Source organism: Aethalodelphis obliquidens, unplaced genomic scaffold (genome assembly GCF_003676395.1).
Source record: "Aethalodelphis obliquidens isolate GAN/ISIS:26980383/991018 unplaced genomic scaffold, ASM367639v1 scaffold46, whole genome shotgun sequence".
In the NCBI taxonomy this organism is placed as follows: Eukaryota; Metazoa; Chordata; class Mammalia; order Artiodactyla; family Delphinidae; genus Aethalodelphis; species Aethalodelphis obliquidens.
In genome coordinates this window covers 1,484,660-1,497,773 of record NW_020837990.1, presented here as the reverse complement: position 1 = coordinate 1,497,773, position 13,114 = coordinate 1,484,660, and the positions used below count along the sequence as shown (strand labels likewise).

At 51.7% G+C, this 13,114-nt stretch overlaps 1 protein-coding gene and 1 non-coding gene across 4 annotated transcripts in view; one reads left to right on the top strand and one right to left on the bottom strand.

Annotated features, from left to right (window-relative positions):
* Positions 1–568: 568 nt before the first annotated feature.
* On the bottom strand, positions 569–641 carry TRNAG-CCC (transfer RNA glycine (anticodon CCC)). The gene has a single exon. It is a non-coding gene; the product is annotated as a tRNA-Gly (tRNA).
* Positions 642–5,656: 5,015 nt separating this feature from the next.
* The window catches only part of GRAMD1B (GRAM domain containing 1B), a 177,071-nt gene continuing 169,613 nt past the window's right edge, over positions 5,657–13,114 (top strand). For all 3 annotated transcript variants that reach the window (XR_003427784.1, XM_027081980.1, XM_027081979.1), the window contains exon 1: positions 5,657–6,467. Coding sequence is in view for 2 of the 3 variants with exons in the window: in XM_027081980.1 (XP_026937781.1) it covers positions 6,094–6,467 (374 nt within the window). In the remaining variant the exon portion in view is untranslated. The remainder of the gene's footprint in view (positions 6,468–13,114) is intronic.

The following is a 13,114-nucleotide window of genomic DNA, read 5'->3' as shown; positions in this document are numbered from 1 at the left end:
TGGGTTTTTTTCTCTTCAGTGCCTTTACTCAAATGTTTCCTTTATTCCAGAATGCTCCATTCCTCTTTTCTACTGAAATTCATACGTTAAGTCTTCACTTAAATACTAATTCCTCCATAGAGCCTTCCCAGACCACCTCTTTCCCTCTAGTTAAAATTTATCCATTTTCCACTCACAGCTGTTAGCGCTTATGCTTTGCACTTAATTAATTCTGCCCTGCTAGGCTGTATGCTCCAACGCACATCCCGTGTCATGCTTGTCTTGCTGTCTCCCCAGCGCTTAGTAAGGAGCTCACACGCTGCTGTAGCTTAACGTGTACTCTTAGAATTAAACTGAATGGAAAATCAACGCGAGTGGTCGTGTTTCCTAACACAGGTCTTATGATGGAGACTTAATTAGGTACAAAAAGGCCAACATTTATAGAGCACTTCCTAGGTGCCAAGCACTATTCTAAATGCCCTACGCTGTTCAGATGCTCTCACAACAGCTGCAGGAGGGAGACACTATTTTTAAAAAATATTTATTTATTTGGCTGTGCCGGGTCTTAGTTGTGGCATGCGGGATCTAGTTCCCTGACCAGGGATCGAACCTGGGCCCCCTGCATTGGGAGTGCAGAGTCTTAACCACTGGACCACCAGGGAAGTCCCACAGACACTATTAATTATCCTGATTTTTTTTAGGTGTGGAGACAGAGACACAAAGAAATTAAATAACTCATCACCAAATCCAACAGCTGGTAAGTGGTGGAAAGGGTCAGAAGCTCAGAGAACAGGCCTGTGGGCCTGTGCACACAGTCACTAGTTTATGGTGCCCATAGTATTTGGACCCTTCAGAGGAAAGCAGCAGGCAACCCAGAGCAGGCCACCTGCCTCCTCCGGGATGGACAACAAGGAGACGGGTGGGGTGGCCGCAGGAAGTCTTGTCCAGCCCTGATGTCCTCTGGAAGATTTAGAGGACAAGTGATGATGTCTGTCTGCAAAATCAGGGTCAGCCAAGTGTTGTGCAGAATAGTCTGGATTGACTCCTAAGCCTTTCGATGAGCAGTTAAACCAGGCAGGCTTATCTGGTGACAGTCCTCCTGGGGTGACGTCTTTGCTCACCCTGGCATCGGCCACCGAAGGCTGGCGGAAGCGTGCTGCCAACCTTGCGCGTTTCCCAAGGCTGAGAGACCTCGCCAGCGCACCATCCTTGGGAACTGAGACCCGGGAAAAGTCTTGCAGCTCTTTCTTCCTTTTTCTCAGAAGGAGAAGCTGGACGTGGAGGCTGGTCCACTGTGGTTTTATTTAGATTGTGCTTAGCCAGCATCCTCCAGCACTCTCTAATCACACAAACTGAGTGCAGAAACCGCACTGATGGCTTCAGTGACGAGCTGCTGCACAGGGTGATGAGGTAGGGATTAGAGGAGGGAACAGACTCAGGCTACCAGGGGAGGGCTTGAAGCTTGCTCTCTCCAATTTCACCTGTCCCCACAGTCCCCACTCCCAGCCCCTTGTCCTTCACCACCCTCGTATTTCTGTTTCACAGTGCAAGATATTAAAGCTGTCCGTGGGTTTCAGGGAGGTATTTAGTATCCAGTAATCAAAACGCCCTGGGCCAGAAATGCATCAGTTCAAATGGACTTTGTTTTAGGCATACGTGAATTGGTTTTATTTAAAAGAGAGAGAATCTGGGGCCCACAGACCCAGGATGGTTGGGCCTTTACGAGATCATTCTTTCCTGCTTCTACCTCTAACTGTGCTCGTTACCTTTAAATATGTGCAGAGAAAGCCGCCCTCTAAACCATCTTTGGTCATCCATTCCAGCCCTTAGTTGGCCTTTCTCTCGGGAAATGTTTATCATCTAACCTGAATCTCCCACACAGAGTACTACACAAACTCATTTCCTCTTGGTTGGCAACGGAAGAAGCGTTTCAGTATATGATCCGGCCGTGCTTCGTTTTGTATTTGAAGACAGTTCATTACGCTGCTCTTGTGGCCTCGTCCACATTTCTATCAGGATTTCCAGTTCTCTGATAGCAACAAGTTCCTCTTCGTGAATGCCCACTGCCCACTTCTTTCTCTGGTCCGTGAGCCAGCCCACGGGTCTGGCTATTTTGATGTCCTGAGGGAGAGAGAGTCTGTGTCCTCACCTTGAGGGGGGGACTGACTGTCCTGTGGCAGCCGCGTTGGAGGGGACACACCTGTCCGTGCTATTGGGAGCTGCCTGCCCTTGGCATCCCTGGGGCTGGAGGGATGTGGGTGGGTGTGGGTGGGGACCTGCCCCTTCTGCCTCCCACTCGCTTGGGTGGGCACCCAGGAGAAATCTAGCTTCTCACCTGCTATTTTTCACTTAAGTTCCCTCCTGGAAGTTTCTGCTGAATAATGGACTTTGGAGTTTGCAGGGCTCCAGAAGTAGTAGACAGGTGTTGGATGTCTTGTGTCTGCAGGAAAAGGGAGCCTGAACAGTTGAGAATAAACAACAGTTGCTTGGTAACATGAGCTCCTTTCATTAAAGTCAGAGGCCTGGCTGTGTGAGCTGGGGGCAGGCAGGCCTGGCTGGTCTGGCAACACCTGTCTGGAGGGGCCACAGGTGAGGGCAGTTTCCTGGAGAACCGCCCAGTCGGCTGAGAGTGAAATATGGGAGACAAGTGGAAGGGTGGGGGGACTTGGGAGGAATGCAGTGGCTCAGATTCTGAAGCTCTTTAGTCCTGACCCCCTGACACCAGCTCCTGTGAGAAATTGTTTTGCAGAACTTTGCACTTCCCTTTCCACACTTGTAAAATACGGATGGAACTGAGTAGCTACACGTCGTTTCGTGACATACCCAACTAAAATCAGGGCTGGTGAAATGCTGGTGCTCCAAGGGACCTGCTTTCCAGAGCTGATGCATTTGATGAGATTTGGGTGGCCTCTAAGTGGCTTCAGTTGACCCAAGTTCTGGCTTTGTCATGGATCAGTTATTGTGTTTTTATCTCTGACCTTGGATATCTTCCTGTGCGCCACTTCAATAAATTGTAAAATGAGGGTAATAACATCTGTCCTCACTGCTAGGGTCACTGGGAAGATAAAGTATTACAGATGAAAGCCTTCGTGACAGCGTGAAGGTTGCTTTACAAACAAAACACACAGGACACTGGACAGAATCAAAGGGAGGGCAAACTTGGTCCTTCCTTTAATGTGTGTAGTTTTCACAGCAATGATGACTTGCAGCTGGAGGGCATTTCATTTGCAAACTAGTGTCCCATTTATCATCTTCCTTGACAGTGCCACAGTGGAAAGGAAACAGCTGAGGGTGGTGGGATGGGGATGTGTTTTTTTTTTTTAATTTTTTCTTTATTGAAGTAGAGTTGATTTGCAATGTTGTGTTAGTTTCTGGTGGATGTGTTTTGAGTAGGGTTTTATTGGGTGACAAGTACCTTCTTTTCTTTAAGCCGAGACTTGCAGGTGGAGGTGAGCTAGGACAGTGGCTGGGGGCTTCAGGTACTCTGGGTATCTGCTTCCCAAGTGAAACCGTTGCAGACTTAGTGTGGAGGAGGTTTTCCCTCAGGCCAGGAGAAATGTAAATGATCACTCAACTACTGCTGGGCACAAGGCTTAAATTAAACCTCACAGGGTTTTAGATTTTAGGTCCAGCATCTCTTGTGGGTGGAAAAGGGGCTGAAGTGTGTGGGAGGAGGAAGCTGCTTGTTTTTCTTCCTTTCAAGGGGTGTACATTTAAATTCAGAGGGCGCACGGTCCCCTTAAGGGGGCCAATCCCCTTGCTGAATCTCCCTCTCCCCAAAATACCCATGGAAGCCTCTGGCCCCTGTGTGTGCACCCTCCTGTTTTGTTCCATCTTGTTTTGTTTTTTGGCTTCCCAGTGAACGGTAGTGAGCCCACCCACCTTCCTTTTGCCCCTTAAACACCCGAGACGCCGCTCTCTTAGTTCAACTGCCCCCTTAACAAGCAGGTTCCTTGAACTGAAAAGTTACCAGATCCCCGGCAACCCGCTTATCTTTGGAGGAAATCCAAGGCAGTGAGCAGCTCTGTGGCTTCACTCCGGACCCTGAAGTTTGGAGGGACAGCTTGGCTTCCTGGGCATTCCGGAGCCGGAAGCAGTGTCCTGCCGCTTGCCAGGCCTGACACCTGATGGGAAGGAGTTGATCCTTTCCGGGACACATCCAGGAGTTAAAATAGAGTGATACCAAGCCACCCTTGAGAGAGCCAGTGGCCGGATGTGGAGAAGGGTCAGAAATAAGACAGGCCCGCTGTTCCAGGGAGTCATTTACAGGTGGGCCTGGCTCTGGCATTTCGGCTTCAGTCTCTCTCTCTTCTGGAGCAAAACATACTTCCCTCAGATTCCTGGCCTCATGGAGGTTGTGCAGGGTCACAATGCCTGGAGCTCCCCCCATGTGTCATTGCAGGGCATGGTGGACCCATGGCCAGCTGTCACACTTGAACTGCAGGGACATATTTTCTTACAGTGAGTTCTGGTGGTCTTTAGGAATGTGATTTTTTTTCCTCAGCTTTGGGACACTTGTGAAATGTTCTCATGACCTTCATGCTGGCACAGAAGCTGGGCATTGTTTCCCTACTGGACTCACGGAGAGGGGCAGAGAGGATTGGGTGAATTGCACTGTGGACTTAATGATGCACTATTTGTACTCCTACTGGTCTCTTTGAAAGCCATCATCTCTACTTTGGCTCTCAACGTGCAGGACTTACTGGAGAGGCACATGCGCTGTGGGCTGGGAGGAAAGATGGGCGGTAACCGTCTATGATCTAGGAGCTGGGCTGCTTTAGACTCAGTCCTGAACAGGGCTCCTCGGTAAGGTGGATCAGTTCTAGGGCCAATCTCTTAGGGTGGTACCTGGGTCTAGGGAGTGAGGGGTTCAGCATAGCTTGGGACACGACAGGACTGACCCACACTTTCGAGGGTCCATGACCTGGGGACATACAGACGTTTTGTGACGCAGTCCATGCCCCCTGCAGGTTGAAGCAGACATGATCCAGCCCCCAGGAACGTAAAGGGAGTACCCTTAGCTCCCTGAGACTCACTTTGCTGTATGCTTCACCTTCTGGGTGCTCACCTTCCTCTAATTTCATTCTGTGCTTGGGATGGGGCTCTGGTATTGACGGGGTCACCCAGATGCACGGAGATCACTCCCTTTTCCTGACTGGTCCTGTGTGTCCTGTGTCTCTCAGGTCCTACTGTCTGTCCTTCCTCCATATGTCATGTCTGCTGTCCTTGGCTTATTCCACAGAGCTGTCCTCTCTTCTCAGCCTGTCATTTTGGAAGCGGTGTCCAGAACTGCACCCCCCCTGCACCCCAAGTTATTCAGAGAGAGCACCTTTCTCAGGAGAGGAGATCCAGCCGAAGAGTCCCTAGTCTTCCCTCAACCCTGTATCCTGACTGAATTCCTCGGTTCCTCCCTTCCCCTGCTCCCCCTCAAAGAAAAAGCAGGGAGTTAGATTAATGAGAGCTGCCTGGCCAGCCGTCGTCGCTTTGAGAAAGTTTGGGCTGTGATCCTATTTCATTCGGCTGATTGGAGCAGCCTTGGCTCGGAGGTAGCGTCCCTCCCCAGGGATCCCGGGTACAGTTACGCCAGCCGTCGCCGCCTGTGCACGCCCTTTCTGGACAGACGTGACCCTCGCTCCTCGCCCCCTGTTCCTCCTCTTTTGTTTTCATCCAGCGTCTGCTTCCTCTCTCTCTCTCTCTCCCTCTGCCTCCTCCTCCCGCTCTCTGCCTCCCTGCAGCGCCAAGACCGGCTCCCCAGCCTAGTCCGCCGAACGCAAACCGCTGAGAGTTTGCCGAGCCGCCCCTTGGGGCCCGGGCCGCCGAGTCCCGCTCGGGCACGGCCGCCGCCAGCCGGCGAGGGAGCGCCGCCGAAGGAAAAGCAGCGGGCGCCCGAGGGGAGCCCCGGAGGGCGGCCGGGCGGCCGACTTAGACTCCGGGGAGGTCGCGCCGCGAGCCCCAGCGCTCCCCCCTTCCCGCGCGGCGCTCCGGGAGACGAACTTGCTCCGCTCGCGTCTCGAGCGGCGAGCATTTCCTAACGTGAGAGGCCGGGCGCCGCGGGCGAGGGGCGGGGAGCGGGCCCGGCGGGCGGCGAGGCGCCGGGCGGAGGCGGCGGGCCCCATGCCGGCGGCCAACATGATGGAGAGCCTGCAGCCGCCCGCCCTGCAGGTGCCCGAGCCGCCGGGCGCGCCCGAGGGCAGCCGGGTCTGGTCCAGCTCGTCGACCCCCACGCTCCGCCGCCGGCGCTTCAAGATGCGCCGCACCAAGAATGTGCAGGAGCCGAGCCTGGAGGCCGGGCTGAGCCGGGACCTGCCCGGCGTCTTGGCCCCGGGCAAGGAGTTTCTGCAGCTGCCGTCCATCGAGATCACGCCCTCCAGCGACGAGGACACCCCGTGGTCCAACTGCTCCACGCCCAGCGCTTCTCCGCGCCGCAAACGCTTCCTCCTCCGCAAGTGGCTGCGGGTGAGTGAGCGGAAGGAGTGCAGCGAAAGCAGGTACGTGCCTGTCCCGCCCCAGCCGTCTTCCCTTTTCCTCCCCGGCCTCCCCACAGCCGTCGGGGAGGTGGGGTGGGGGGTGCCCAGGGCACCCCGGGGAACCTCGCCGAGGATTGCAGGAGCCCTTCGCCAGGGCGGACGGCTTCCCCACGTGTCACCCATCTCCCCAGTCCAGGCCGGGGGGCCGGTGACTTTCCATTACACGGGTACTCGGGGCTTCATGCTGCGTTCCATCCCATTGGATCCTCACAGCAACATGAATAGTAACAGCCGTAGCAGCTGATGTTTACCGAGCCTTTATCATTCTCGGTCAGTATGATGGGCACATCACAGTCCATCTCCACAGTTAGTCCCCACGAAACCTCTTTGAGGTCGCTACTCCCTGTCAGTCCTGTTGTACAGACAGGGATCGTAGAAGGCGAGAGAGGTTAAGTGGCTCCTCCACTCAGACTTCAGTTTCTAAGCTCCATTTCAATTTTTATTATTTCATTGTTGGCCACCCCAGGTTGCCTTTCCTGGCCCCCATGTGTAGAGGAGGTGGCGGAGTATTCGCACTGAGTGAGTCACATTTCTTAGACATCTAGGCCTGGTCCGCACCATGATGGTTTGTGCCAGCTACTTTTTGTGTGGACAAGCATGGCATCTGAGTAGTCGGGGAGTTTGCTTTCCCTGCGCAGAGGACTGGTGTAGAAGACCATAGGGCAGCTCCACACAGCCTGGCCCAGGGGTTGTGTTTGAGCCAAGCCCATCGCCTGGTGGAGGAGGTGGGCAGTCCTCAGTGGTGCACTGATGTCTTGGACCCTCCGCATTTACCTTCAGGCTCTAGGGCCCTGTCACCAAACAGTGGTCTGTGCCTTTGCGTGGGGCAGGCAAGTGATTGGCCACCTTCCCCGGGACTCCTCTTCCTAGTGTGTTCAATTCCATTCATTTCAGTTCAACAAGTATTTATTGGATGTTCTTGTGAGTTCAGTCTGGTACCAGCTAATGGTGCTATGGCCAGGAGGCAGGGAGGGAGGGTGGGTAGAGCTGGGTAGATTGTGGGGATGTGGAAGTTGAGAAGGAGGATGGGAGGAGACTTGGATAAGAAATCACGGCATGTGAGTTTCCCTGGTATTGAGGAGATGGAATCTTTGGAAGACACATACTCTGTGTGCCATGTGGTACTGACTGTAAGGCAAAGAGAGGAAGAAGACTTCTGGAAGGAAGAGGCTCAAACCACAACACGTACACATAGGTAGTAGAAAACAGGAAGAATATAATGTCAGGGGCATGAGATCAGGAAAGGGGAACAGTACAGATGAAGGCATAAGAACAGGGTGAGATGTGTCGTTGAGGGGACGCTGAGGAATTGGGCTGGGTTACGCAGATGGTGAGCGTTTTACGCCTGCCAGGCTTCCTTTCTCTTATTTGGTGGTAATGACTGGATGTGGTTATCCCTGCAGGTGCAGATGTAAAGCTTTGTTCTGGGGCTTTTTGGGGACCTGAGGATAGCAATTCTTTCTGTGCTCTTACTTCATCCTGTCACCTTTTCCAGAGAGTAGAGGGAAATGGGGCAAGCTTGGTGGGAGCTAATCTTGAACTAAAATAGTTCATCCGGGTTTGTCAGCTTTCCCTTCAAATGTGAGAAACCCTAAAAGAGGCCCTATTTTGATCCTGAGATTCTGCCATGTACACTGAGGACAGAATATGGGGAAGATTCTTACGCTGGTAGCCGGGGAAGGGATAGGGGAGGGTTTGGTTAGATTTAGGGAAGTCTATCTTGGTTTAGAGAGTCTGTCTAAAGGTGCAGTGGAGGGACTTCCCTGGCCGTCCAGTGATTAGGACTCTGCGCTTTCACTGCCAAGGGCACGGGTTCGATTCTTGGTCCGGGAACTAAGATCTCTGCAAGCTGTGTGGCCAAAAAAAAGGTTTAGTGGAATCTTCATTTTTGTTGGAGCAGGAAACATACTTTTAAATCAGGAAGGGTTTTCACCTTCTAGGAGTAGTTTAAAAACTGGCAGTTGGGGAATTCCCTGGCGGTCCAGTGGTTAGGACTCCGCACTCTCACTGCCAAGGCCCAGGTTCGATCCCTTGTCGGGGAACTAAAATCCCACTGGCCGCATGGCGCAGCACACCCCCAGATGGTAGTTGTTTTCAATGGCGGCTTGCTGGATTAGAAGAATATATGCATGTATGTATAAAAAGACAACCTCTGGATTCAAACCCAAGTTTGTCTGACTCAGATCTCTACTCTTAACCACTGTTAAACTGCCTCCTGTTGGACTCTGTCTTGATTGTGGCCAAAACAAAAACCCATCTCTTTTAGGCCTTGGAAGTAGAAGGCTTCTTGGAAAGAAAAGAAGCGGTCAAGTGAAGAGGTGCTTGTAAATGGCAAGGATGATCCCCTGGGGAGGAATTGACATTTAGAGGCAATAGGGCACGAAGAGAATTGGAACTCAAGTCAGGAGACGTGGGTTTAAATTTTAAGTTCTGTCATTTCTTCGCTGTGGAACCTTGGGCACCTCCCTTCCCCTCTGTTTCGTCTTCTCCATCTGTGGATGAATGGGAGGTCTCAAGTGGTAGACGTGGAACTGTTTTGTAAATGTCCTCTTGCTGTGCGAGGGGGAAGGATTATTGGCATCATTCTGTGAGTGGCTCACGTGGAGTGGATGTGTGCTTGAGAGTATAGGTTACATACTCACGTGTCCTGGAGCAGCACCTGGGACTCCTCACACGTTACCTGACTTGGATATGGTGACTGGAAAGTGACCCAGCTCAGACTTGGTTTAGGGGAACGAGCACACCAGGCCCAGCGCAGCGTCCTTCCTCTTCACTGTCCCCACCCCAAGTCTACTCTCCGCAACAGAGAAAAGCCCCTTTGAGGCCTGCGATGCAATTCTGTCTGATGTGGTAGAAGGCACGGGGTCAAGAGGGCCTCAGCTTGTGGATTTTAACTGAACAAAGATGAAAATACAAAGAGAATCAGGAGACCCCTTTCTTTTCCTTAATCCTGGGAAGAAAGAAGTAGAGAAAATGGTGAAGTTTGCAGAGACCTTGGAGGCCAGTATTCTGAGTCCAATTTTCTCTGTTTCATCCTTGGATCTTCACTGTCTAGCACTGTACTTGGCCTTTCGTCATGATCAATAGATGTTTATTGATGGGTAAATTAGTAACGACTGAGTGAATGATTCCTTTTTCTTTCCTCTTTGGAGTGAAATTATCCTTATTCATGAATCAGGGAAAATTTCCTGGAGGACATGAGTCCAGAACTGAGTTTTTTGACATGTGACAGCTTTATTGAGATATAATTTACATGCCATGCACTTCAGTCAGTTTTAAAGTACGTAATTCAGTGGCTTTTAGTATATTCACAAATATGTGTAACTATCACCACAGTCCATTTTACAGCATTTTCATGACCTTGAAAAGAAACCCATACCCTTTATATATTACCCTCAATCCCCCTCTACTCCTTGCCCCCAGCCCTAGGCAATCACGAATCTACTTTCTGTGGAGAGCTGAGTTTTGAAGGGGAACCAGAAGCCTCTTGGTGAAGGCAGTTTGGATGTGTTGGCTTGAAGGTGGGGATGGATGACCAAGTGTGGTCTTGATGAGGGATGTGGAGAAATGAGGGTGGTGAGGTGATGGTCCGACAGACTATGATTTATGCTGAAGGGTTTGCATTTCAATTAGTCAGGCCGTCAACAAAGATGTATTGAGATCCTATGGACAGTGTGCTTTGTCTGCAAAGAGGATTCAACTCAACGGGGAGCCATTGTAGGTTCCGGAACCCAGGAGAGACATGCTCAGAATGGTATTGGAGGCAACGAATTCTTGCTGTTCTGTGTGAACCAGGTGCGAGGTAGCGGCCTGAGCCTTGCACTGTTCTTCCAGCACTTACTGTTACAGCTGGGAATTGTCATCTTAGCCACTGTTTAACATAAGGTGGCACTGTTTTTGCTGGCCGCGTTGCCCTCTGAGCTCCACGGATAACGTAGTCTGAAGTTGATGGGGCAGGCTTTTAGAGCTAGTACCTGCGTGTCTGCCCAAATCCCTTGGCCATAACTGGTTGTGGTGATTGTTGAAAACCCAAATTGAGGATTAGAGTGCCTCTCTCAGCTGCTGGATTATGGCAAGAGGTCAGAATTGGACAGAGACACAACTTTTGTGTCTCTGTGATGGCATCCTGACATCATTCTCTGGAGGGGGAAAGGAGAGCTGACAAGGGGCAGGGGTGTAGGTGTGGCTGCCCGACGGCAGGCTGTCTTTATGGGGGCCACAGAAGCGCTTCTCTGCTCTGTCTCCCCAGGACGCCCTCCCTATTATTACCTCTTGCACCACTTTCCCATGGCAGTTCTGTCCCCTCTTCTGTGTGACACATCTACCCTGTCATGACTTCTGCTCGGCTGCACACCTGACCTCAGGTGGCAGCTCTCACTGATTCTGCCAGCCTGGTGAGCCTGGTTATCTATCTGGTGCCAGTCTAGCTGGCACGTGGGTTTGCACGTAATGATTATTCCTCATTGGTATATTTATCGTAAGTCTTCATCCCCTCACTCCGACCTTCGGAGGGAGTCTTGCTTTCGGTTTCAGCTCAGTTTCCAGGGAGGAGGCTGATGTGGGCTACACCCATCAGCTCCGTGTGGACCCTGACATCTAGGAGAAGCACAGAGAGTGTGGGAGGGAGGTAATTCATGTCTTTCTTCACACAAAGCATCAAACAGGAGACCTGTGATTTGTCAGCAGATTAAATAAACTATTGGTGCTGGATAAGGTTAAACTAGGAAAAACCTCTCTCCCGGTCCCTTATTTCCTTGAGGGCGGGGACTGCGTCTTACTTTCTGCTAAGCGCCTTAAATACACATTTAATCCTCACAACAAACCCCCGGGTGGGTTTTACAGCGGAGGAACCTGAAGTTCAGAGATTCATTTGCTCCTGGTCGCACAGAAGCAAGGGTGAGATCTGAATCACATTCTTTTGATTCCAGAGCCCGGGCTGTTTACAGCTACACTGAACCATCTCCCCGGGGCCTGGGAATAGTTGGCCCTTGCGTGTTTGAGATCACATCCACGTGGAAGGGGAGGTTCTGAAGGAGGTCGGGAGGATGGGAAGGCCACTGAGGATGTCTGTAGATGTCAGAGGTCAGAGGTCAGCACGGGGATGTGTGAGGGTGGTGCTACATGGCGTAGGTGAACTGCTCTGTGAGAAGCAGCCGACCTTGGGCTGTAGATGTGGTTTCCACATTCAAACTGAATGGAAACTGAGAAGGTAGATCTAAGCCCCGTGGGCTGATTCACACTGGCCAGTTTCCTCCATGGCAGTTGGTATTTTGAGAGTTTCCGTGGTGGTTATGCACTCAGGAAGTGCCAGTTCCGTGTCAGGGGAGAGGCTGGGATTTTCACGGGGCAGGTTAACAGGTGATAACCCTGCCCCGCTCGGTTAGTTTCTCCCAGCTACCGTCTATAGGCCAGTTGCTATGCTGGCCACTGATAAGTGCTTCTAGGGGAACTCCGGAGTTTTCCTTAGGGCGCTTGAATGGCTGAGCTGCCGGTGGGGAATTTCCTCCTTGACCCCAGTGGGTGAGCCGCTGGGCGCTGAAGCAGGCGTTCAGATACAGAGCCAAGCTGGCCTGAGAGCCTAGGAGTGCTGGCCTGGTTGCTGTGTGTACAAGAGCTTTACAAAGTCTGCAGGCTTTGCTCACTTGGGATTCTTTCCTCCATTGCCCATGTCAGTGCAGTGACTCGCTAAGGGGCAGTTGTACCTAGTGTGAAGGGAGATGCTTTTCAACACCTTTCGGGGCGGAGGGAGGTCTCTGAGCTCTTGTCCTGTGACTCTGGAGCCTAAGCAACCTTCCTTCTCTAGGAGGAGATGGTGAGGCTTCCTTCAGGGATGCATAACAGAAGATCACATGTGGAAGGAAGGCAGGATGGACATGCTTCAAGCTGGGGCACAGAGATGGCAGGCCACGGCCTGCACCTGCCAGCCTCCATTCCACTGCGGGCAGCCAGGTGCCACCTCCTGAAGATAGCCCTGGTGTCAGATGTTCTTCCCTGCTTTCAGACCATGTGTCTGGGTCACCTCATCAAAATCATCACTAGGAAGAGGTGCTGTTCCTTAGCTAAGACCAGTGGTAAAGAGGAGACAGAGGAGGACACCCATGGCTTTTTCATTTGAGGCCCTGATACATCTTTTGGGTCAGATGCTGTGAAGCCCTTTCTTCTGCATCCTTTGTACGTATTCTAACTGGCTCTGGGTGTTCCACCCTGATTTTGTGGATAAGATAAAGAAAACGGGTGGTTAGGCATGTCTCAGTGGCAGATCTGGGTTACACTCTGGAACTCAGGCCTCTGACCTAAAGTCTGGGCTAATTTCTATCTGTCATGTCTCTGGAGCTTCTTCCAGCCTGGTGCCTCCTTCCTCCATGGTCTGACCACAGAGGTTTTTCGGTCTTGCTGCTTCTGGTTCCAGAGTTTAGTCAGGAAATGTGGGGGCTGAGTGAGGGGACTGAAAAAAATAATCCACAACCCACTTGGTTTTTCCATTTTCTTTTGCAACTATGCAAAAAGAATTTGCCTTGGGGCCCCTTTTGGGCAGGGATGAGTGTGGTAACCCACGTATTATTTGCTCCAGCAATTAGGAAAATACAGAAAGATGATGGATGGTTAGT